General features: G+C 41.9%; 1 protein-coding gene across 2 annotated transcripts; it reads left to right on the top strand.

The window, feature by feature from the left end:
* Positions 1–986: 986 nt before the first annotated feature.
* LOC137298533 (eIF5-mimic protein 2-like) lies at positions 987–24865 on the top strand. Of its 2 annotated transcripts, none has more exons than XM_067830830.1 (13): positions 987–1084; positions 3333–3400; positions 4544–4626; positions 4908–5001; positions 5138–5247; positions 7244–7445; positions 16562–16671; positions 19267–19353; positions 19722–19805; positions 20116–20181; positions 20740–20959; positions 22061–22183; positions 22619–24865. In XM_067830830.1, the coding sequence occupies exons 2-13, from the start codon at positions 3340–3342 to the stop codon at positions 22639–22641; spliced, it is 1263 nt and encodes a 420-aa protein (XP_067686931.1). In that variant the 5' UTR covers positions 987–1084; positions 3333–3339; the 3' UTR covers positions 22642–24865. The 2 variants fall into 2 exon arrangements, with proteins under 2 accessions (XP_067686931.1, XP_067686932.1); XM_067830831.1 differs by having other exon boundaries at positions 990–1084; positions 3311–3400.
* The last annotated feature ends 576 nt before the right edge of the window (positions 24866–25441 follow it).

Below are 25441 nucleotides of genomic sequence, written 5' to 3'. Positions count from 1 at the left end.
ACATGGGAACCGACTACACGTGTGTCAACCATGTCAGCGAGCCTGATCACCAAATCCCGTTAGTCGCCTCTTAACATATTCCCCTTTTTGGGCAAGCATGGGTTACTGGAGACCCGCTCTATCTCGGATTTCCATGGGTCCGTCAAATGACAATTTAATGTGCATAAGCGAATGTTATTGTTTTTTTTCTCTAAACCTGTCACACAGCCTTTCAGTACATCTTTCCACGCATAATCAAAATGTGGCCCGAAACACTGTGTAGCTTGTAGCTGTGCGTGTATTCATGCCACGTATGGCTTCTTCACCTACTCAGCTTGCTGACGGGGTTGACCTCTTTGGTCATGTGGACAAGGAGTCCGTCTTCGGATCAGAAGGTCCATCGTTCGAATCCCAGCACGGGACTCGGAAATATTGTGGATGCTACATCGGCGCCCAACGCGGGGCTGAGCACGTACATGTCAAATTTGAACAAAATAAGCCTCAGTACCCAACTATGCGGCTCGGGACCTGCTTCTGTTGACGGGAATGTATGTAGCAGGGTATGAAGTTCTCCCACAAATGACATCCTTACCTTGTCAGTTTATTGACGGGGGTAACCTCTTTGGTGATGTGGACAAGGCATCCAACTTCGGATCAGAAGGTCCGCCATTCTAATCCCAGCAAGGGACTCGGAAATTGTGGCCGCGACAATTACATAAAATCTTTCTATGTGTATGAGTATAAATTTAAGCTATCTCGTTCACGGACTCTACTTCGATTAATCAGCATGAGTCAATAAGACATGGCATTTACGTGTTGGGGATAATATATATTATCCGATTGTTTGTTAAGTTTACAATTTACGTCATTTTAGACCTACAAACAAAACACACTACCTTCGTTTTCGTTGAACTATGGTCAGTGAGAGGTGCGTAAGATGCAGCGCCTTGATTAAATTCATCAGGATGTTATGCATCGATATTACGGGTAGTGATTAGTTGTTTAGTGGCAGTATCTGCGGCATCGATTCATCACGAGAACTTGCGCGACGCTGCGAGACTTACCCTCAAACCGATTCCTGTCGAAAGGAAAGGCTGTATTGAACGTAAGGAGATTTTCAGTTACCAGTTATGGGTTTATTGTACGATTAATTTCCATGAATTTATGTCAGACGTTTAGTATATCGACTGTATTGTAAGATGAAAGTAGTTGATCTGTTACATAAGCTTCCTGTATGCGAACATTACTCAACTTGATGCAATGTGCGTGGTTTCGCGTCATGGCTGCTGGTCCGTAGCCATGTTGTGACTGGAAAGGCAAGAGGATAGAAAATGTTTTAGCGAACCGAGGTCAACGTTTCTTGAAAACATTCAAGTGTGATCGCGATTATTCTGATGAATGTTTCTTTACTTTTAATCGTGTTCACATTAGTTAATTGACTTAGCCATATTTAAACTTTTCTGTATTTTTTTATGGAAGTTACTAAAAAGAATTAGATTTTTATTCCGAAAAGGGAACTTAATTACATACGTGGATGTAATGTTGGAGACTCTCCACGCCTTTAATTCTCTTTGTATCATAAGTTGACACTTACTGTGAAAATATTGTGACTCATCATGCTGGCAGATTTGGCCTCGCAGCTCAAATATCAGTCATCACTTGTATATGGCTTTAGCCGATAAAGTGAAAGGGTAATCTCATTTTTTGAGATGGCAGTTAGGCAGAATTAGTGATTCTTGACTTTTGTTATTGGACATGTTGTCAGGAACTGTTCCAAAATAAAGGACATAAATTGCTGATGAGGCATTATTGTCAAAGCGATGACATGTTAATCACATTTTTTTTTCATTTGTAAGTATCCACAATTTGTGAGATTTCTTTAGACATCTTAAAACTGTTAGACATTTGAAGTAAATAGTGTACAGTGTGTTTATGAGTCTGGAACCTTAGAATGGGTGTGTATGATGTTACGGCCATTTTGATGTTTTACACTAACAAGAGGTCAGTGAGCAAATTAGGCAATGGCAAAGCAGAAAATGCCGTGAAGGCATTTTGTCTTAGGTGTCTCTACCAACAGTCTCCTTCAAGGGTAAATCATTAGTCACGCTTGAATTGAAGTTTTTTACATTCAGGAGTATCTTTGTATTGCATTCAGTGCTGAGAATAACAATGTCATTTAGTTGTGCATTATGTGAAATCTGTCACTAGTGCAAGTCCCTGTAATGATGATCGCTTAAGCCAAAGTTAAAAATACCACTTTACATTTTATTTGTTACTTATGTTCTAAAGAAAAAAAGGAAAGATATCTGCCCGTAACCCCTGTTTTTCATAATTATTCTGTGTCCAGTAATAGATGGTTTTATAGAAAGCCAGTCTAGGTAAACTTTGTCTCAGTGTATTTCGTTACACTCCACCACTGAGTGTAACAAAACCTAGTAGAAGGTTGCGTCAGGTAACCTTTGAGCGACCAATGACCGTCCAATCAAATGCGAGACGGTTAAATAGATTTAACCAATCACGCAACGGCTACTATTACTAGTACTATTTATTGATCAGAGGGATTTTCAAAATATTCAGCCAGGTCACTGACACAGATCTCTCCACAAACAAAAATCCTCATATATCACAGCTATTTGACCTGCAGTATATACGCTAAGGGGTTTCAGTTGACATGGTTACCATTAGCTAATATTTCTGCAGTATAACATCCTTGAAAATTGCCTAAAACACTATTTTCAGTGACTGTTTACTCACCATTGTCATGATTGTAAGTATGCCATGTGCATCACCCGGCAGTGAATGTACGCTAAATAGCATTCGGAATCATTCGGGTACAAACCTTTTTGAGATTAAAAATTCAAAAGTTCTGTGCGAATGTGCACGTTCGCCGTTTAAGCTGTGCTCTGATTGGTCAGTCTCAAAGGTTACCTGACGTGACCTCCCATAAGGTTTTTTAGACTCGATAGTGGAGTAAGTTTATTTAGACTATAGAAAGCCTACAACAAACCTAACCCTAAACCTAACATGATGTTAAATCTAAACCCTAAACCCTAAACCCTAAACCTTAACCCTAACCCCCAGAAATAATCATAATAAATTGATTGCATTTCAAGCAGGGGTTATGTTTGGAACTCTGGCCAGATAAAATAGTGAATATTTTCTGTGTTTTGTCATAGGACTAGGAGATGCCCAGTAAATCATGTTAATGTAAAGTATTGAGGCTTAAGTTATTTTGACTACCATGATCATTGTTCACAATTGACCCTTAATAATAAACCCTTTTTGGATCTTTTGTTGTTCCTTTTACTGATCTCTGGTTTTGTTTTAACAGGAAATTATCGGTGTATTTGCAGAAGTTTTATGACTACTAAGGCAGAAAAACCAACACTATCAGGCACCCGTCTGAAAACCCGGAAAAGGGGTAAGTGATTGTCTTTGTTTTGTAGTTCAAGAACCAGAATTATAATCCTACTCCTAGTATACCAGGTAATCAGTCTCTACCAAAATTCATTGAGTCTTCTAGCGTTTTAGTTTTTAGTGTTGATTTATTGACTATCAATGCCAGGGTTTCCTAGACTTCCAAAAGTTTATATGGCCGATGCTTTTGTCTTGTTGCTAAAGTCAGTCTTGCTAATTGTTTTTGATGTTGGTGACCAATGATCCTTTTATGATCGTGTAATTATTTGTGTAGTGAAACAGGATTTATGTAGGGCTGTGGCATATATGTAGGTTGATCAGATAGCTTCGCACCAGTTTGCTAAACTCTCTGTACCCGGGGTTTGAGCAGTGGTAACTTTGGAAAGATTTTCGCCAGGAACCTCCATATTTGTATTTTATCATTCTTTGCCTAAGATTATAGGATTAATGTTTTCATGAAAACCTACACCTAACCTTAATGTACTGTCGGAAATAGGAAAAACAGCTGTTTTTAGGCTGTTACTCTGTATCCCTCAAATTTACACAACTGCAAATATATACAACTGTATGTTATTTCAAAATAACTCACTTTGGCCTAAGTGGGCATTCAGTGGGATGCGTAAGAGGGTATCCAGAAAAGCATGTTTACTCATAAAATGTGGCGAAACTTTGACATAGCGTTATCATATGTTATCTGATATCTCTATCCTCAAGCCCAAGCCCAACTCCAAGCCCAACCCCAACCATCATCTTCTTCACCAGTCCTGGTTTTGCTTTTGAGACAACCCCTCATATTGGCTTATTTTTACAGTGATACTGAGAGTCCATGGTAGCTACAATAGTTTCAGCATGAAAGTTATTTTTCACTACAACAGCTATCGTTCATAATCAAGTTAAGTCTAATTGCAAAAAGTGCCCTTTGCAAAACTGTTTATTCCATAAAGCCATAGTGTGTTCCAAATAAGTTTCTTTGGAAATAAAAATCAGCATGTTAACTTTTAAACTCTGATATTGCTTTTGCATGTGTGATCATATGCGGTTTATACCTTCCTAGTTAGAAATGATGATGGAAGATGAAGGTAACCATTTAGTACTTCCTGCTGACTTATGTCACCAAATGGTTTATGCAAATATTGTTGTTCATCAGATGAAAAAGAAAAGTACGACCCTGCGGCTTTTCGAGACACCATTATCCAAGGGCTTGATGAAACTGAAGGAGATTTAGAAAAGGTGAGCATGAAGCTGACTAGCTGTTAGCGTATGTAACAGTATATGCATGGCTTCTATAGTTGTGAAGTAGGTATTACATGAACATATCTGTTTAGGGTTACTGTTATTTTCATCATGCAGCCTGTAGCTTATTACAGGTACTGTATGAGGTTTGTGGGCATGAATATGAGATGTTCTAGGCCAATATTTGTAACATATCACATAGTTTCATCTTGGTCGTCTGTGTCAAGCAGTATTTTCACTTGCATAAAAAAATCTGTTATCTCGTCTTTTCATTCCAGGTTTCTAAGTTCCTTGACATTTCGGGCTCCCGACTCAACTATCGCCGCTACGCTGATGTGCTTTTTGATATTCTCTTTGCTGGTGGACAATTAGGTAAATGTTCTGTGAATATGATGGAATGTTTGCGCAACAAGATGTCATTCCTTGATACTGCCATTTTCTTTGCTTTTTTGAGAAATGACTTGGTAGATGACTGTCAGGTTAGTGCATACTTCTTTACTCTTTACAGCTCCAGGTGGATTTGTCGTTCAAGATCCTGACCCAGAAAAGCCATCACGCACTAATGTTTGCGTGTTCTCCACTGAAGAAAACGTTGAAAAGCAGAAGAGCTTCTATGAGGTCCGTAATGTCATGAAATTTATCACTGTGAAGGTTTGTCTGCCAGTAGCAGAGTTGCCAACCTCTTAAGATTTTATTTCATTTTCAGAGCAGAACTCAAAAACTTCTTAATATCTGTTAGTAAAACTTTCTAGATATGTGTGGCAGACCCCAAAGTGGTGCCTTTTGGTTTTTAAGGTTTCTGTGATTTATTATTTTCTTGGTTTCCATGGAAACGTTTCAGACTTAGTCTCAAAATGGAGCGTGGACTTCGTTCCCAGAGCACAACTCGAAAACCATGTCATATCTTTCAAAAGATCTTGGCAGATATATGAAACAGATCTTGAAATTGTGACTTTGCTGGTTACAGACATATGGCATTTATAATTTTCATGAATTCCATGGAAACAAGTCAAACTTAGTCTGAAAAAACAATGAGTAACTCATTGTCCTTTCAAACATTTGGGGGCCAGGGGGATTTGTCATCTTCTTATGACTCTTGTTTTTGTTTTTCCCTGGAAAATTTTTATGTTAGTCTAATAGTTGGGTGGGCTTCGTTTTCCGGAGCAGAACTCTGAAACCGTTCAATATTTTTCTGCAAAACTTAATAGATATGTGTGACAGATCCCAGAGTGGTGCCTTTTGCTATGTACAGGTTTTTGTGATTTCTTATTTTCTCCGTTTCCATGGAAACGTTTCTGACATAGTCTTGAAATGGAGGGATTGGGTTCGTTTCTGGAGCAGAACTCCAAAACCATTCAATATTTTTCTGCAAAACGTGGTAGACTTATCAATCGGAACCTAAAGTGGCGCCTTTTGCTATTTGCAGGATTTTGTGATATATTATTTTCTCAATTTCCTTGGAAACGTTTTGGACTTCTGTCTCAAAAGTGAGAGGTGTGTTTCGTTTCTGGAGCAGAACTCAAAAACTTCTTAATATCTGTTAGTAAAACTTGGTAGATATGTGTGGCAGACCCCAAAGTGGTGCCTTTTGGTATTTACAGGTATTTGTGATTTCTTATTTTCTCTTTTTCCATGCAAATGTTTCAGACTTAGTCTCAATAGTGAGAAGTGTGTTTCATTTCCGGAGCAGAACTTATATATATGACAATTATGTTTTTCATGAATTCCATGGAAACATTCAAACTTTGTCAAAAAACACAATAAGTAACTGTCAGATGATTTGCAGTCTAAGTAAACTTATCCTCAGTACTTTTTGTTACACTCCACTACTGAGTCTAACAAAACCATATGGGAGGTTGCGACAGGTAACCTTTGAGATTGACCAATCAGAACACAGCTTACCAAATGGCGGAAGTGCACATTCGCACATACCTGTTGAACTTTTTATCTCGAAAAGATTTGTACCAGAACGATTCCGAATGTTACTCGCTTCCGGATCATGAACACGGCTTGCGTACAGCCATGACAACGGTGAGTAAACAGTTGCTGAAAACTGGACAATATTCAAGGTTGTTATCTTGCGGAAATATTAGCTAATGGTAACCATGTCAACAGAAACCCCAAAGCGTATATACTGCAGGTCAAATAACTGTTATATGTGGATTTTTGTTTGTGGAGAGATCTGTGTCGGTGACCTGAATATTTTGAAAGTCCGATCCCTGAATAGTAGCAGTTGTGTGATTGGTTAAATCTATTTAACCGTCTCACATTTGATTGGACGTTCATTGGTCGCTCAAAGGTTACCTGACGTGACCTTCTACTAGGTTTTGTTAGACTCCGTGGTGGAGTGTAACGAAATACACTGAGACTAAGTTTTCTTTGACTGAGATGAAATGTCCTTTCAAACATGTCTGGTCCGGGGGGATATGTCATCTTCTGATGGCTCTTGTTAGCAGTTAGTTGACTGCTAATTTGATGGTGAAGCTACTTCGTTTGATCCTTGAAACTCCCATCTGCAACACTTTGGGGCTGCTATCTGAAGTCTGCAGTAGCTGCCATCTTCAAGCGTGAAAAAATGTTGAAAATTTTATCAAGATTGCTTGGTTTTTTTCAGGTGTTCTACAAGCTTATCCGTCGCTACAAGTACTTAGAGAAAGCTTTTGAAGACAGTTTGAAGAAGATCCTTGTGTTCTTGAAAGGCTTTAGTGAAGATGAACGTCGCAAATTGGCAATCATCACCAGCCTCCTGCTGGCAAATGGGCTGTGCACTGCACGCGTCCTTGCCAGCCTCTTCGAGGACCACTTGGTCAAGGAGGGTATGTAGTCAGGATTTGACCCCCATGCTGTTTGTTCTCGTAGGAATTGCCAGTATGATTGCATTACAACTGATGTTATGACCATGAGGACTTTCTAGTGACTGGTATGATTTGTTTTTTTTCTGAAAACCAATTAGAAGTGTGCTTTCAGTGCTTAAGCATTTATGCTTTAAGATTATTTTGTGCTGTTAGAAGTCTTCAGGAAAATTCCCAGTTTTGAACTACAGTCAGCTTGTGTTAATCCGATCAGTGTAGTTTATCATAAAAATGTTTGGAGAATGAAACGTTAGGTTTGCTGAAAGTTAGTGAAACAGGTCCAGAGCACCTCACTGCAGTAGCATTTCTCCCCTTTCACTTGTAACTTAATGTAAGAGAACACAAACTGTATGTTACCACAGATACCAGTAAGCTGAATTTTGAGGACTGTAGGTAGTCTGTAGGAAGGAGGGGCGGCCTGTCAATGCATTGCACTTCAGTCTTTTTGTGAGGGGGTAAGAAAATGACATTGTGTCTCTTTGTGTGAAGAAATGAGAAGAGATGACGTTGTCAGTAATGTCAAATTTGCAATTAAACATCAAGTCAGTGTCAAGATTAGTTACTGATTCAGTTCTTATTTGCTTTTGCTAGGCATTGTCTTATATGCAGGAATTAAGATAACATGTGTGATTGTCTTGTATACAAGTGAGTAAGTTGAAAGATAAATGATAATATAACAAGATGAATTCAGATTCTGAAATTGTTTATGAAGAGAAATATAATTCTACTATTACTTCATTTCAACTGGAGGTTGTGGTTTATAATCATACGAGAGGTTATTGGTGTAATGCTGCTGGATAGTTTTTTTATACATGGAACAATTGGATCTGTTACCAATGATGTTTCAAGCTATAGTGAACAAGATTGGTTTACAGCTTAAAGGTTACATGCTATGTAAAACACAACTTTTCAGATTCTGATACCTTTTCGTTATGCACTTACCGAAACAAGTTAACAAAAATGCCAATTCAAGCTGTAAAGTTGAAAAATGTGATGAAAAAAAGCCCGCGAAATTGGACTTCAAACAATTTACTAAATTTCCCCCAGCGCTGTAGGAAAAAGTGGTTTCAACAGCTGTGCTGTGCTGCGCCCATAACACATACGCTGTGAATAGGTTCGTGGACCTTAAACAGTATGCATGCCGAGAGCATCAGGTCGTGAGCAATAGTCTAATCTTGGTTGTGTATACGAACAAGTAAATAATGTACTTGTTACCTAAAGATATGTTGATTATGATAAGCAGCCTCTTTCACAGAGAAACTCAATGTCTGGTTTATTGACACATATATATCTGCCTGCTTGTTTGCTAATGACAATGTGCAATGTCACTGACCACATGCAATTTGAAATGAACACCTATTGGGCTTATACGGCAGAGAGCCGGCAGATGAGCAGGCCAATGAAAAGAATTTCTTACACTTGAGTGCTCAGCCAACGGCTCTGACTTGGTTTGGTATCCTGGGTCCTTTGTTTTGAGGTCAGCAGACCCCAGTACAAAATATTGCACTTTTGATTTGCGATTGTACGCTTATAATTTTGTTTGTTTTCTCATAATCAGCAATGCATATTATATGTCATGAATAAGTGATAATTGTGTTTTAATCATGTTTGATTTTTTGGTTGGATGCGACCTATAAGTCTGTTTGGATGGCGTGGGAGTCAGATCATTGGGGACTGGAATAATGAGGGAAAGAAACCTTTCAAAATTTCTCATCAGAACACAGGACCAGTAATTAGTGGTCCTGTCAGTATTTCACAGGCCTCAAATAATAATAATAGATTTACTCACAACTATCAATATACAGTAAATCGTATGCCATGACTACCGCAAACTTATCAGTGGTTTTGATTCAATCTTCAACCACAAGGCCAGCGAAAATTTCGCACACTGATAATGCCACCTGACTATATCTTTTACCTTCCTGGTGTACCCATAGTTCCTGAAAAATGTAATCTCTTTTTATGTCCCCGCCATGATATGGCTGGGGGCATGTAGGGTTACCCTCTGTTTAATCTGGTGAATGTACACAATCCACTTTTCCCCCAAAACTGTATGGAATTCAACAAACTTATACATGGGCATACATAATGTAGTAAGGGACGAAGTGGAGGTGTACGTTATTACACCTGAGATTACACATGTGGTTTAAAGGGACTCTAAAGGTGTGCATCTCATATTTTGAATTTGTATTTTATTTATTTTTCCAATTTTCATGCCGTTTGAACTTCTCTGAGTATAGTGTTACAAGGGATGAAGTCTATCCACTTCTCCACAAAAGCAGCTCAACAGAATTGACTGAGCTTTTACATGTTTCATTGAGACTCTCATGCCTTGTTCATCCAGTTTCTTAAATTTTTAACTTACCTTACCATAGGTCTTATGCATATTACCTCAAGCTTCGCTAGTAGAGATCAGACAGACGTTGATTCGCCATTCCCTGAATGGCTACCTCGTATAATCTACGGATGTAGTCACGGAAGTGACGTGATCTCCCTACTCGCGGGAAAGCGAGCCATCCCAAAATTCACTTTTACTTCTAGCGTTCGTCTGATCAGACGTGTTTGTTTCGCTCGGAGTTTTCTATTGTGTTGAATAAAGTTGTCGTTCAACAGGTAGGTATGTCTTGTTTCCCTAGGTGTGTGGTTAGTTAAATTGAATTTAACTTCACTTACCTTGCTACCTCGTGTTGTAAATGTTTCTTTCTTTTTCTCACTTCGATGTGGGTTTTCCTGCGTTGTTTGTGAGGTGTCATGGCGGCCTTGGAGGTTCTTTATTCCGTCAGGAATACTTCCTCCATCTGTTCTGCTATTTTGTATGGTATTTCCTCCCGATTTTTGCCGTTTTCATGTGTTTTTTTGTCCCACGTGGCATGTTTCACAGGTAGCCATGTTGGTTGCTAGCCGTCGCTGTCGCGAGCTTACAGGCGTACCCACTTTAGGTTGTGGGTGCGCTTTTGCTGCATTTTTTATGTAGGGGTGTTTTTCGTTTCTACCTCTAGCGTTATTGTTTTATTTCACGCTTCGGGTATGTTTTTATCTGTTGCAGTTAACTGTGTATGACTCGGCAGTTTTGTACTGTCTGCAAGGGGCAGAAGTCAGCCAAGGATCCCCACCCCTGGTGTCCGGATTGTGCATCGCAGACCTGTTCCCTTGTCAGCCGCTGTCAGCATTGTACTAGTCTTTCTGTGGCGGATTTCAAGACCTGTTTAGCTGTCCGTAGAAAGAGGTTTACTCAGCGGAAGAGGAGAATGTCTTCCCCAGCTTCTTCTTTAGGTTCTTTACAGGACGACCCGGAGCTGCCTACCTTTACAGCACCAACGCCGACGTCTGGTTTGGAGCGCTCATCTACGACGCCGGTTCGATCGTCTCCGGAGCCACTTCGCTCGGACGCCTTTGTTGACTTATCCCGTCCGGACGCCTTAGCGCACCCAGAAGTTCAGAGGCTATTACGGTCTCTCCTGACGCCCAGCACTTCTACTAGAGAGCCAGCGCCGACCTCAGCTACTGTGCCAGCGACGTCAACGCCTACGCCTATGCCAGCACCGACACCTACGTCAGCGCCTATGCTCACGTCAGCGTCTACAGCCTTGATGGGGACACCTTCACTGGTTCCAATACCAGCACCTATACCTACGCCAGCGCTTGTTCAGACGCCGGCTCCTGTGCCTCCGCCAGCGCCTTACCGGATCCCCAGGATCTCTCACACGCTATCTAGAGAAGAGGTGCTACAACGTCAGCTAGACGAGGAGCGCGCTCGGCGCTTAGAAGCTGAGCGCTCGAGACGCAGATCATGATCCAGATCTCCAAGGAATCGGCGCTCCCGTTCTCCTCACCGTAGTCGGCGCCGGCGCTCGCGCTCATGCTCACGCTCTCCTAGACGACGGCGCTTCCGTTCGCGATCCAGATCTCCTCGGCGCTCTTCCAGAACCCGGCGTTCACGTTCACCAGAGGCCTCGCGAGTTTCACTGAAGGATTCTTCTACTCGGACGCCTTCTACCTCTTCCACCCAGCGGCGGGAATCGACTTCAGTCTCTTGGGAAGATTTGGAGGAGCAACACTTCTGCCCTGACTATGAAGAAGAGGCAGGTGTAGGCGAGGATGATGGCACCTATCTACCACTATCGGCAGTGTTTGAGTGGATTGCCGACAGGCTACCTGACTGTCCTTCTCCGTCAGTCGATCCTAATAATCCGGCGTCCATCCGTTTGTCCCCGGAACTACTAATTCCACCTCATCCTATGGTGGCGGAGGCAGTGTCTCTCCTGGACGAGGATTTTGCCAAGCTGTCTCTGAATCCTACGATCAAGGCGTCTAAGTCGAGGAAGTCGGATTACAAGATCCACAGCCTAGACTTCACAGATAATGGTGCAGCCCAGGACGACTCACTCAAGCGCTTGTCAAGTTCTTCACTCTCAGCTTATAAAGTGCAGGACTCCAAATTAGCAGCTATTGACACGGAACTCAAGCGTATGCTTAAACCCATTTCGGCGTTAGCCTCAGCTACTTCAGCGGCTGCAGCAGACCTATCAGAAGACAACGCCTCCAGGGTGGATCATCTCACGACGATCTTCCAGTGGCAGGGCAAAGTTCTTCATGACTTACTCGGTCACTTACGTGCAGCGTTGGCTATGACAACTTCGGTTCGCCGTTCCGGCTTCCTGGATACATGTAATTGGCAGGAGGAATTTAAGCGCCAATTACTTCGGGCTCCCTTCACTTCCAAGTTTCTGTTCGCCGACAAGATTCCAGATATTTACAAGTCGCACGCGGAATTAACGAACACTGAAGTCGCGCTGTCTACCTTTGAGGCGCTTGGTTCTGCCTTTCGTGGCAGAGCCAGAGGAAGTGGAAAGAAGCGCTATATTCCCAGGAGGGAATCCATCCGCTCCTCCTTTGGGAGGGGACGGGGCCGCACCAAGGATAATGACACTCAGCGGAAGCCCCAGGAGCGCAGCCGGGACACCCCCTCGATGCCAGGGCGAGGCAGAGGCAAGCGCCCCTACTCTGGTCGCTGAAGCCGTGGATGTCTCCGACTGGGACCTCCCACCCCCAGTCGTACCTGTCCATCCGACTCCAGTAGGTGGGAGACTAGGGATCTTCTGGCCCAACTGGTCATTCCTAGAGGATCCGTTTGTAAGCAAGATTCTGAAGTCCGGCTACAAACTACCATTGGTCGAGACTCCACCGCTGACATCTACTCCCCAGTCGCGGATATATCCTCAACACCAACTAGCTCTCCTAGAGTCCAATATCGACATTCTGTTATCCAAGAGAGCCATAGAGACAGTGCTGGAACCCCACCGCTCCCCGGGGTTCTACTCACCCATCTTCCTGGTGCCAAAGAAAGATTCCGACAAGATGCGCATGATTCACAACATGGCGGTCTTCAACAGACAGTATCTGGCCGACCCTCCTCATTTCCGAATGACGTCCCTAGAGCAGATTCGAGCCAAATTGTCTCCCGGGGCTTGGCTAGCCAGTCTGGACCTACAGGACGCTTACCTACATGTTCCCATACATCCGCGTCACAGGAAGTACCTGAGGTTCGTCTTCAACGGAATACATTACCAGTGGAGGGTGCTTCCGTTTGGCATTTCTACGGCCCCGTGGCTTTTCACACGCATCACGCTTCCGGTTACCAGGTTTCTTCATCTAAGGGGAGTGGACTTCGATCCATACATAGACGACTGCCTTCTCAACCACGGCAGTCCTCTACTGCTACGCAAACACTTGGACTTCTCCACCCGCCTGCTGCATCAACTGGGTTGGATGGTCAACACCAACAAGTCACATCTGGAACCAACTCAAGAACTGACCTTCATCGGGGGATTATTTTTAACAAAAGACAATCTTGTCAGGGTCCCTCCAGATCGATGGCTAAAGATTCTGGCGTTTGCGGATCGAGGTCTCTCTCAACCCATGACCCTCAGAGAGTGGCAGTCTCTGTTGGGTCTTTTGACATCGGCGCAGGATCTTACTCTCAGAGGGCGCCTTATGCTACGGCCCTTACAGAGGTTTCTGTCACCATTCATCCAGATGAACGACCTCAAGTCACGGGTTCTTCTACCTCCACATCTACATCAGTATCTCCGGTGGTGGAGGGTAGAATCGAATGTCTGCGTCGGCGTCTGTTTGGAAGACTCCAGTCACGACCACGAGTTGTTCGTGGATGCGTCTCTACTAGGGTGGGGCGCCCATCTGGCGGGCCGAACGACCTCAGGGCTGTGGTCCGACGCCGAAAGGTTGTGGCACATCAACAACCTGGAATTGCAAGCCGTCATTCTAGCAGTTCGCCGCTGGCTACCGATTTTGTCCAACACCAAGCTCCTGGTGGCGTCGGACAACTCCACAGTCGTCTGGGTTATCCGGAATCAGGGCACGACCAGGTCCAAGCAACTTCTAGACCAGATGTTCGTGTTAGCAGATCTGCTAGACAGCAACAGGATCACAATCAGGGTTCGACACATACCCGGCTGCAAGAACATTCTGGCAGACGCGTTGTCGCGCCCAGGCAGACCTTCACCGACGGAATGGATGCTTCATCCAGACGTGTTTCGTCAGATTTGCCTTCGCCACGGGAGACCCTTGGTGGACCTCTTCGCCACCAGCTTCAACCATCAGCTACCAACTTACGTGTCTCCCGTACCGGATCCACAGGCTTGGGCAGTCGACGCTCTATCTCTGTCGTGGGAGGGTCTAGACGCGTACGCTTTTCCACCACCCGTTCTTCTCCCAGAAGTGATTGGCAAGATCAAGCAGACACAGAACCTGAGACTGCTTTTGGTCGCGCCCTGGTGGCCAGCCAGACCGTGGTTCCCCGATCTGCGACGCCTCGTCAGCGGAGATCCGGTTCAGCTTCCAGATTGGCCACACCTCCTTCGTCATCCGCACAGTCAACAACTCCATCCAGATCCGCTGAGATTCCATCTGCACGGCTGGACCATTTACAGAAGGCATTAAGGGCGAAAGGCTATTCCTTGCAAGTGGCGCTCATTTGAAAGCTTTTGTGCTCAGAGATCACAGGATCCCATGACAGCTTCCCCACAGTTCGTGGCGAATTTTTTGATGTTTCTACGTAATTCCAAGCATCTCAAAGGGAGTACGTTGGGTACATACTTGTCAGCGTTGAACTCCGTCTTGGCGGTCAAGACGGATCGTCAGATTTCTAAAAGTTCCAGAACTGGTTGCCCTGCTGAAGGCGTTCAAGTTGGAGGACCAGAAGGTCAAGTTCCGCCCTCCAGCTTGGGATCTGAATGTTGTTTTGCAACACTTGAGAGGCTCCCCATATGAGCCCCTAGAGGATGCTTTCTTCGAGCTGTTGTCCAGGAAGACGGTCTTCTTACTTGCCCTAGCTACGGCAGCTAGAGTTAGTGAGATTCATGCCCTGGATGTCACACAAGTGCGTTTTGAACAAGCTAGGCATGGTCGAGTCCACTTGGGATTGCTGTGGGACTTCATTGCCAAGAATCAGCTTCCCGGGCAACCAGATAGACGGTTCTCCATCCCGCCTTTATCGACCATCCTCGGACGACATGATACGGAGGAGGAGTTCCTGTGTCCAGTCAGGGCCCTTAGATATTACATCCAGAGGTCTGCCTTGAAGAGACATTCCCGAAAGAGACTGTTTATCCCTTTTTCTTCATCGTGCAAGGGGGAAGTTAATAGAAACACTATTGCTCTGTGGCTTCGTGCGACTATCCTGGCGGCGTACGATGCCAAGAAACTCCCCCATCCGACGGCGAACAACCCCCATGAAATTAGAGCCCTGGCGTCCACTATGGCCCTCCACAGGAACTGTACGGTGCCACGGATTATGGAGGGTTGTTTTTGGAAGTCGTCCACCGTTTTTGCCTCACACTACCTGAGGGACTTGGCTGTCGAGGACATGGAGGGGCTTCAGTCTTTTGGCCCGTTGGTGGTTGCACAGCAACTTACCCAGCCTTCCGCCCATTAGGTAATTGTGTTGTTCTTACCTTTGGTCTTAAGATTAACCTCACCCTCTGGGTGCGTCGGTTTCTCTTTGGAGTTCCCTTGGGTTATCCTTTGTCCTGTTTCCAGGTTTGCCCTGTGACGTTGGCATTGGTCTCCCGGGTCTCCTGTGCATGTGCTTGGTCTGCTGAAGATGTGAAGGTCCTCCGGAGTCCACACCACCGTCCTCTCTCTGTCGAAGCCATATGCATAAGACCTATGGTAAGGTAAGTTAAAAATTTATTAAAATCTAAATATTTTAGATATTTAAATACTTACCTTACCATAGGGCGGTGACTCCCTCCCAACGCTGGATGCTCCTCCCCACTTTGGACTCATCGGACCTTTCTTTCCTGCTGCCAGTAAAAGTGAATTTTGGGATGGCTCGCTTTCCCGCGAGTAGGGAGATCACGTCACTTCCGTGACTACATCCGTAGATTATACGAGGTAGCCATTCAGGGAATGGCGAATCAACGTCTGTCTGATCTCTACTAGCGAAGCTTGAGGTAATATACATAAGACCTATGGTAAGGTAAGTATTTAAATATCTAAAATATTTAGATTTTAATAATTTTGTCACTTCTGCAGATGTTTGAACTTAGTTGAATTTGGTTCTATTCATCCTGTTCGTTCGATACAAGTGGGAGTGTACTTTCTTCACTTCTTCTCAAAAACCACTGCACAAACCTCAAGCTTTCATGTGTCTTTTATAGGGACTCTAAGTCTAAAGGTGTTTGGATGTTTAAAGACATTTGAATGTTGATAAATTTTTCTCTGATGGGGAAAAAGGGGATTAAGTCTATAATATATTAGTCTATTACTTCTCCATAAAAACTGCTGAACAGAATTGAATAAGCTCATTCATGCGTTTCACTAGGACTCCAGAGGTGTGCATCTAAGAGTTGCATAGATGTATATTGAACTTGTTTAGAAATAAATCACCACAGCACACTCAATGTAGGGAAACGCTTCTTTCTGCAGCAGGGGCATCCATGTCTCTGGACACAATTTTGTCTTGTTTTAATCCTAAATTGTCATAATATATAGATAATCTGGTACAGTATCGATGGACTTGCATTCCAAGATATATTTATTTCATGTGTGTTTTTCAGGTCTCTCTTTGGAATTCTCCACGGTAATGTTTAAAACATGGCTCGGAGAACGAGATTTGAGTTCAGTGTTCTCAACACTGAAAAAATCCCAGATTGACACACGTTTGATGGTAGGTACACTTGTCTTCAAGCAACTGTTGCAAAATACATGTAATTTAACATTCATCTAATGCAGTGCTTCAGCCAGATAGCGCCATTGTGCCATTCACCCTAAAACATATGTTACGGTTAAGAATTTGCTGTGACAAAAAGCGTGAGAAATCCCCCGTGAACCAGCAAAACAGAATAAAGACAAGTCTAAAACATTCAAATACTGTATTATTAGATCTAAGCAAGAGAGCAAGTTATACAAGGTCACAAGTCATTTTCACAATACCGATTTCAAATTCAATACAAGTGAGACAAAATCTAAGGCAATGGGTCACAAAATATAGTATAGCAAACTCACCAAAGTCATAGTGCAAGAGAGAAACAGTTATGCAGAATGTAACTCAGCAAGTGGTCTGATGGCTATGAAGATCAAGCGTTGGCACTGATTGATGATGTATATACTCCAGTAATTGTGAATCTGTGTCTGTGTGTTCATCACAACACAGTGAAGCTGTCTTACTCGGACCCTTAGTAACTCGGTTTTCTATATAATTCGGAATGAATTGTTGGTCCTGACAGAAGTTAACTAAGTTATCATTACATATAGGCTATATAATTCAGACTTCATGTAACTCGGATTTCGGACTGAAATCTCCGCCCTTCAAGTTAATTTACTATGAAAACATTGCTAATTAACTCGGACTAGCGGGACTGCATCAGGCGGAAGTGCTTTGTAGTTAGCCGATTACCGACTTCAAACGGATTATCAGGTGTGATGATAACCAGTTAACAAAAGGAATTAACACAGAAGCTCAGCAAGCTGACATGACTCACTCAGTGAAGATTGCATCACATGCGCTTCCATACAAGGGCGTTATCCTGCAGAATAGCGAGTACCACGAAATCATGGTACGTCACTTCTAGCGCTCGTGCTTACGGACAAGATACAAAATGTATGTTGCATTGGAAACCACCAGACAAGAGACCATTCTAACAATAAATTATTTATAAAAGATGAGGTGATGTTTATTGACGGAATTACAGTTTTGATAATCTACTGATACGCAATAATCTTCATGATCATCTTTTGTGCTATTACCCCCGAAAACACGTTACACCATGGTAAAAGTACCATGCATGCATATCTCCTGGTCAAGGGAGCTAACTCTTGACTCTCACCAGTCCAATTCGGACTCTTCGTAATTCGGACACAAAGGTCGGTCCCTGTCGAGTCCGAATTAGACAGCTTCCACTGTATACAGTTGTGCCCCGTTTATCCGAACACTTGTGTTTTTATCGAAATGGTCCAGATAAGCGAATTTTCAGATATCTGAATCACAGGCCATATGTACAAAGAAACGAACATAGAAGGCAACATACATAATCTTTATTGATTATGGAACACATAAACATCAGTGCATACAATGTCTCATACCTGTTCATGCAGTTATGCTCGCTTGAAGAAATCAGTCATAGCTTTTTGCACTGGCTGTATAGAAAAGCGAGAGGACTTTTGCCAGTCAGTTCGTCACTGTCAACATTCACAAGATCATCGGCAGTAACAGTCACATATGCAACTTGTGCTCAGGATTGTAGTACATCGCGAAGTTACGACAAGGCCATGTCTTCTTGTGGGTCCTCATTTGATTGGATGATATCCACATGACAAAAGCAGTTAGCAATTGCCTTTTCACTCACAGCTGTCCAGGCTTGCTTAATTCATTATGGTGACCCACAAAGTGTGCGCCTCAAAATTAACTCTATGTCATCTTGCTACTCAGAGGAAAATAATCTTCTCACCCTTCAAAGACTGTCGACGTCTTTGTTACGTGAGGCCCTTGGTAATTGCGTGTGTAAACATACAGGTGCTCAACCATCCGGATATACGAGACAAAAAATGCACATAATTTAGTGTTTTGTATGTGAAAATGACTGTACGGTCATGGAAACCAGATTTCTGGATAGGTGAGTAGTTTTACAACGTTGTGAATTCGTTTTAAGGAATTTTCGTCCTGAAGTATTCCGGATACCTGAGGTTCGGATAAATATTCGTATATATATTCATTCATTTCCTAAAAGTTTGAACACATACGACCATCGTTACTAACGTGGTAAGCTCTACAATAATCTCCCGGAAGTAAACAAATAGAAAGGTTAGGTCAGATAATTTCCAGAGAGTCTGCTGCCAAAATCTTAAAAATGCTGACCATCTATAATATGAAATGTGACCCATTATAATTATTATTCAAAACACTAAAACCGTTAGTATTCTGACCCAATTACAACTAAATCAGTAATGACCCAAATCATGGAAAATACACACTCGTAACACATATGCAATGGCACATTTTTCAATGCTAGAGCGTACTCATTGGCACAGTGTTTAATATAATCCACAGGTGTTCTATACCATGGTTACCATGAATGGCAGAAGTCCCAAATGCAATCGCTCACTTCGTAGTAGTTAAGGTGCCAAATGGCAACACTCACAAAAATCCTGTCTGAAGCACTGCTAATGATCTGAGAAGTGAAAATACCAGAGGGATTTGTATCTTTCTCTCTCCGTGCAATATGTGTGACAGTTGTAAGCAGTGTTTTTTTTCACTTTGTTTTAGGAACTGTTTCCCATCAATAAGAGGAATCAAGATGTCTTCTCGACATATTTCCGGAACGCTGGTCTAGCAGTAATCGCTGAAATGCAGGTTTGTTCTTCCATTACCTTCATCCATGTAACGTTATACACCCACTCTGTTACAGTGTCTCTCTGCCAGAGAACTGTGTACATTGAGATGAAGCCTTCTCTCTTGACATGCCAGGAGACATATTCTTAGACTAAGTGGAAATATGGCAACACATTTTTCCCACAAGTGTCAGTTTTATGTGAATTTAATACTGGCTAAGTCACTACACATATACACTGATGCATTCCAGGTAAGGTTGTAGGACTAAACATAGGTATGCACTGTCTATTCAATACTGCTCTAGTGCCAGTGGCTCTACAAAGTATACTGTGGCAGGAATGAGCAAGGTACTTTTGATGATACAGCTCATTGTTTGATTTATTGTGCAGGTAAAGCAGGAGGCTGTAGAGACAAAGAAAAAACTCCAACAGGAGATGAATGATATGATCCGGGAACAGCAGCCAGCAGCTGAGGTATGTCAGACATAAAGCAAGTGTTAGCTCATGTAGTATGAAGCCAAAAATGTAGTGAGTAAAAATGTTTCACATCACAAATATATTGTCACATGTTACTAGATTCCAAATTTGTGCAACATATTGAGATATTTAATATTTACTGAGAGTGGTTAATTTCATAAAACACCAAAAATACAAATCAACAATCCTAAATTCAGCTGTGGTTCTGAAGATCAGTGTGAGGTCAAGTTCTCTCCTCCTGTACTGTTTGTTATGATGGATTATTAAGTTCTTGCACATCATTTTTATACCTCTCAAATTGTTACAGATTAGGGCCTATGTTCTTGAAGAGATGCAGAAGAATGGCATCCCAGAGCATGAGGTAGTCATCCTGGTAAGTATGCATAACATGTTGCCATTCGGTTAAGTCTGTTATGGCCTGTGAAAGACTGGAAATTAGATCCTACGAGAAAGGCTCTAGTGGCTAGATCTCTTCCATGATGGCCGTCATGATTGGATCCCCTGAGCTCTTGCCTTAAGGTGTTACAAGACATTATCTTGTCTTGCACTCGACTTTAACAGGGAACACCAAGGAGTTCATGTACTGTGTCAGAGTAAGGTATCCATTTTTTTTACTGTGGCATGGACCCTTAGTGGGTTGGTACTTTAATAATGGGATAAGTGCGGACTACTACAAATGTACTGAGGTTTGGCACCCATTAGAACAGTTCAGGAGCTTGTACACTAGAAGGGTCACCAAAACAGGTCACCACAAGTCTTTAACAGTGCTAATAGCATAATTTAGCATGGCCAGTGTCTTAGACATTCATGGATGGTAGCTGGCATCACCACAGTTGCAGTGATCTGTAGGCTTTCCCCATATGGTATATGTAAACAGTTGCTGTATTTGTGAAGTCGTTTGTCCATATTTGTATCTTATGCCTGATTGCAGGTGTGGATCATTGTGATGGGCTCTGTGGAGTGGAACAAGAAGGATGAGCTGGTCACTGAGCAGGCCTTGAAGCACCTTGCCACCTATGCTCCCCTCCTGGCTGCAGTATCCAAGTCGGGCAAATCCCAGCTGGCACTTATTCTCAGGATCCAGGAATACTGCTATGAAAACATGAACTTCATGAAATCCTTCCAGAAGATTGTTGTCCTCCTGTATGATAGTAAGTTTTTGAAATTGTACCATCACTGTCATCATGGTTTGTTCATTGGGTCAGATCACCTCAATCTTCTTTCATCAAGAAAAAATAAATAAGCTAGCTCTTGATTCATCAAGACACATGCAAAACATTTTATGATGAGTGCATATTGAGAAATCTGTAAATGTATGAAACTCATTTATAACGTTTTTCAAAGTTTTGCCTTTCATAGATATTTCTGAGTATCTGAGGACAGAAGTAATTACTCGCAAGTCTTTTTGTTGATTGTTCACTGGTGGATTGAAGGTTTATCTATTGAATCTGTATTGATACACATGGCTGAAAGGTTTATGTTTTACGACTAATCAGGTCAGTTCCAGTGGCCTTTACACCTTTTATTTGGATATATGAAATGAAGAAATTAACTATTTAGAATCGATCAGAACTATATTTGTACTTATGACATGAACACAACATCCCATGAAGATACAGAAAATAAATCACATCTTATGTCGATAGCGTTCAGTCAGTCCATCTGTCCATCCTGAAACTTTGTCCGGAGCATATCTCTTAAAGTTACATGCTACGTTCACCAAACGTCACACATGTTAATCATTACCTATACATGTGCCTTTTGTTGTTTTGAAGCTTTTCAGAATTTTGTTTTCTTTTATTTTTCCATGGAAACACGACTCAATGCCAAATGTGTATGATGGTTCTTTCCGGATCATATTTCTGAAAGTTTACATGCCAGGTTCACCAAACTTCACACACAAGTTGATCATTGCCCATTGATGTGACTTTTGCTGTTTCACATTTTTTTCTGAAATTGTTTTGTAGTTGTTTCCATGGAAACATGACTTGGTGCAAAATATGTTTGATAGTTACCTGGCCACAGCATATCACCTATTATCTAACACGTATATAAAGTTTAGAAAAGGGAAGGAGAACATTTTGTGAGCTGCTGATCCTTGTCACATACTATATCAATATCAGTCATTTCCATGTGTCAAAGTTGGAAGTGGGGGTATGTGAGCTGTTGTACTCACTTCTACACTCCTTGTGTTGATAGAGCTGATGTTCCTGTTTGAGACTGTACCAACATGAACTACTGTTTCATTGCAGAGGAAGTACTCAGTGAAGATGTTATTCAGAAGTGGTATAAGGGAGGCCACTCTTCCAAGGGCAAGAGCACCTTCCTTGAGCAGATGAAGAAGTTTGTAGAATGGCTTGAGAATGCAGAAGAAGGTAGGGTCTCATTTGCTGGGCAATTGCAGTACATCAGCTTGCTATTTAAAGGTTTTTTTTCTGTCTATGGATTGATATTAATGTAAGAGTAGACAAACAAGTAATCAATATAACATGCAGTGTATGAATTAGTCTGGTCCATTTAAAATGTCCTTGAGCATGGTAATCTGCATAAATGTAAACATTGCTATGTCTGTGAATTACGTTAGTGCTGGGTCATTCAGCAACCGGGTCTCATCATGAGGGTTTAATGAAAATGGCAGACATCTATTTTCCGTTTAAATTAGTTTTTTTATGAAAGCTTTCAGAATTAATATGGTCACTGATGATGTGGTAAAGTCTAGCAAAGGAAGTGTGCACATATTAGGAACTATGTAGAACCATACCTGCCCTCACTGAGACTAGAGATTTAACTAATATGTTTTGCCATTCCAGAATCTGATGAGGATGATGATTAATGCTGGATACAAGCATGATGGATACAAGGACAGATCTGCAGCTATGCACCAGGGATCTCTTGCTTTGATTCAAGTCTACCATGACTGCATGTTGATGCAGTGATGTTGTACACTGGACTGCCTGCTTTGACAAGGTTCCCACCAGTCGTGCTACAGTCCTTCACTTCCTCAGTATCGGTGTGTCTCCTTGTTAGTACTGGTCCAAATCCGTCTGATTCAGCCCTCAAACATGTATGACCTATATAAAATGGAGAAATGTTGACATCTTGATATTTCACTGGACAGTTGCTGAATAAAGAACAAGTGGAAATATCCTGACTTGACGCAGTTCTTGTTTTGCTCTATATGTTCATGTGTTTTTGCTGTGGCAACAGGTCAGAGAACATCAATGAGTTTGTGGAGAAGGATGCTTTTCACTCAGCTCTCCATCATGATCATGAATTTGGTCTGTACTCATGTATCTTGGTATGGTGGCTTTTATCATAGACGACTTTCTGATTTGCTGCAGACTGTCTTTACAGTCCACTGTTCAGTTCATGCTTTGCATCTGTAGAGACTGTCAAATGTTTGCCCTGTGCCGACCAGTGTCCTCTAGTAATAGGTTTTGATAAATCTTTTTACTATGTTAACTTGTTACTTGTCTGACAAGTGTTAATGAACTAACTACTGGAAAGACTGATTCTGTATGTATAGTTTTTGTTATAAGACATGTGTACTGAAATGTTTTCAACATGACAAAAGGAAATATGTTATTGAAGAATGTCTGCCTCAACATGGAATAAGACTGCAATAATATTTGATCAGTGTATTTTATCTTGCCAAAGATTGTCAGTTTTCTGAATTCTTCATGACTTGAAATACTTGTACATGTCTATGGCCAGTGTAGCCTATTTAGGGTGTTGATGATCATTGCATATACTCAACAATTGTCAGTGTAAAATACCTCAGCTGCACGTTCTGGGTATAAAATGAAAGCAGATGTATTGTTTATAGTGGTGTTCACTCTTCACAGCAGATATATTACAAAGTTCTGAACTCCAGTTGTTAGCAGATGTAAATATTGCCCTATCAGGGAGGTGTTTGGTTATGTGCCTGGAACGTGTAGATGGCCGAGTTATCATTTCATTAAGTTAGTATATTTTTGTAAGGTCATCCACCCAATCATGGGCCCAGTAATGACTCCACTCAAGCAGCAACTCTGTGGCCTTCCAAACTTGTTACAAACTTTCGAAATATCGAAAGAGAAAAAAGTTACTCATCATTGGTGATATTGTTCGTGAACCATCAGTTGTCTATTTGTGACCTGTTTTGTTTCATATGTTAATTCAGTGGAGTTTGATGTGCATCACATGAAGAATGTGTAAATAAACATTATGAAAACATCTTATTCAGAGCTCATATTCAGACATTGGAAACATTGCCAGGTCATGCTAGAGTTATATTACAACATACTGATACGCCCAACATTGCATCTCTTGTCCCATCTCATCATCATGTCTGAGTCGTGTCAAAGCTAGCATGTGAAACAAGGCTTATATAAAGTGCAGCAGTTCATTGGGTACTGAAACTTTCAGACAGAAAAGTCTAGTCAAATTATTCTGTGTCACAAACATTACATTTGTCAGCTTGACAACAGCTGTGAATTGAAACATTGCTAGACCTTTTCTTGATGTTTCACTGACTTTTCTTCAGTTTTGGTGGCAGCCATTTTATTGTACGTGTGACCTCATCCTTTGATTCGGTTTGGACTCCCTGGCTTTTACTTAACTGACGCTTACATCAAAATCATATAGTAATCAGTTACATGGGGTCATCACATGAAGTGTTTGTATGTTAGTCACATTAGCCTTCATACCCTGTGTTACAGTATTTAACCATTCTATTTTGTTATGCAAACCCTCATTTTTGAGGGGTTTGTGCATGTCCTGCACTCTTTCATCCAATAAGTACACTGACTGTTGACCACTTGAGTATATATTTTGAAATCGTAACATGCCCGGAAAACAACTCCAGATGGGAAGATCATGTGACTTGGTCAGAGGCACTGTGGTACATAGTTGTCTTTTTTTGTAAGAACTATGAAAATTTGTGAATAAAAATTATTCAAAATAGTTCTTTGGTTAATAATTATGTAAGCAACTTGTTAACCCACAGGTTTGTGGTGACAAAAAGAATCGATATGTGGATAGAGTCACAAGAAATAAAGCATCTGTATGAATACCAACGTGTTTGTATAAGGTTTTGTGACTTCATGTTAAAGCCATGTGAAGACTTTCACTTAATGTCCAGCAAAAGCTGAACATTATCTTGTAGTGTATTAATTGTAAATTGATGATTCCGCTGACGTACAGTAAAACGTGGCCATTATCCAGAATATACGACAAACTACTAGTGAATGATAATCAGATTTGATAAGGGATGGATGCTATTGTGAGATACAGCAAACTGGTGGAAGATAATGTATTGATATGATTTATCTTGGACTTAATCAAGCTCCATTAAGCTCTATAAAGTAAACGGCGGTGGGGTAGCCTAGTGGTTAAAGCGTTTGCTCGTCACGCAGAGGTTCGATACCCCAAATGGGTACAATGTGCGAAGCCCATTTTCTGGTGCCTCCTACCATGATATTGCTGGAATATTGTTGAAAAGCGGCCTAACACTAAACTCACATGTCTTGTCCCGACCGCGAGTTCGCCGTGTCCTTCACTTTACTGGCGTTCAATGGGTTCATTTAGACTGGCGAAACAGTTTGTTTTGGAGAGATGGGAAGGCCGTGTATCACAAAGATTTATCTCTGTCC

The sequence above is a fragment of the Haliotis asinina genome, chromosome 10, assembly GCF_037392515.1.
Source record: "Haliotis asinina isolate JCU_RB_2024 chromosome 10, JCU_Hal_asi_v2, whole genome shotgun sequence".
Taxonomy (NCBI): Eukaryota; Metazoa; Mollusca; class Gastropoda; order Lepetellida; family Haliotidae; genus Haliotis; species Haliotis asinina.
The sequence above is the reverse complement of the archived record's forward strand: the minus strand, read 5'-3'. Positions and strand labels throughout refer to the sequence as shown.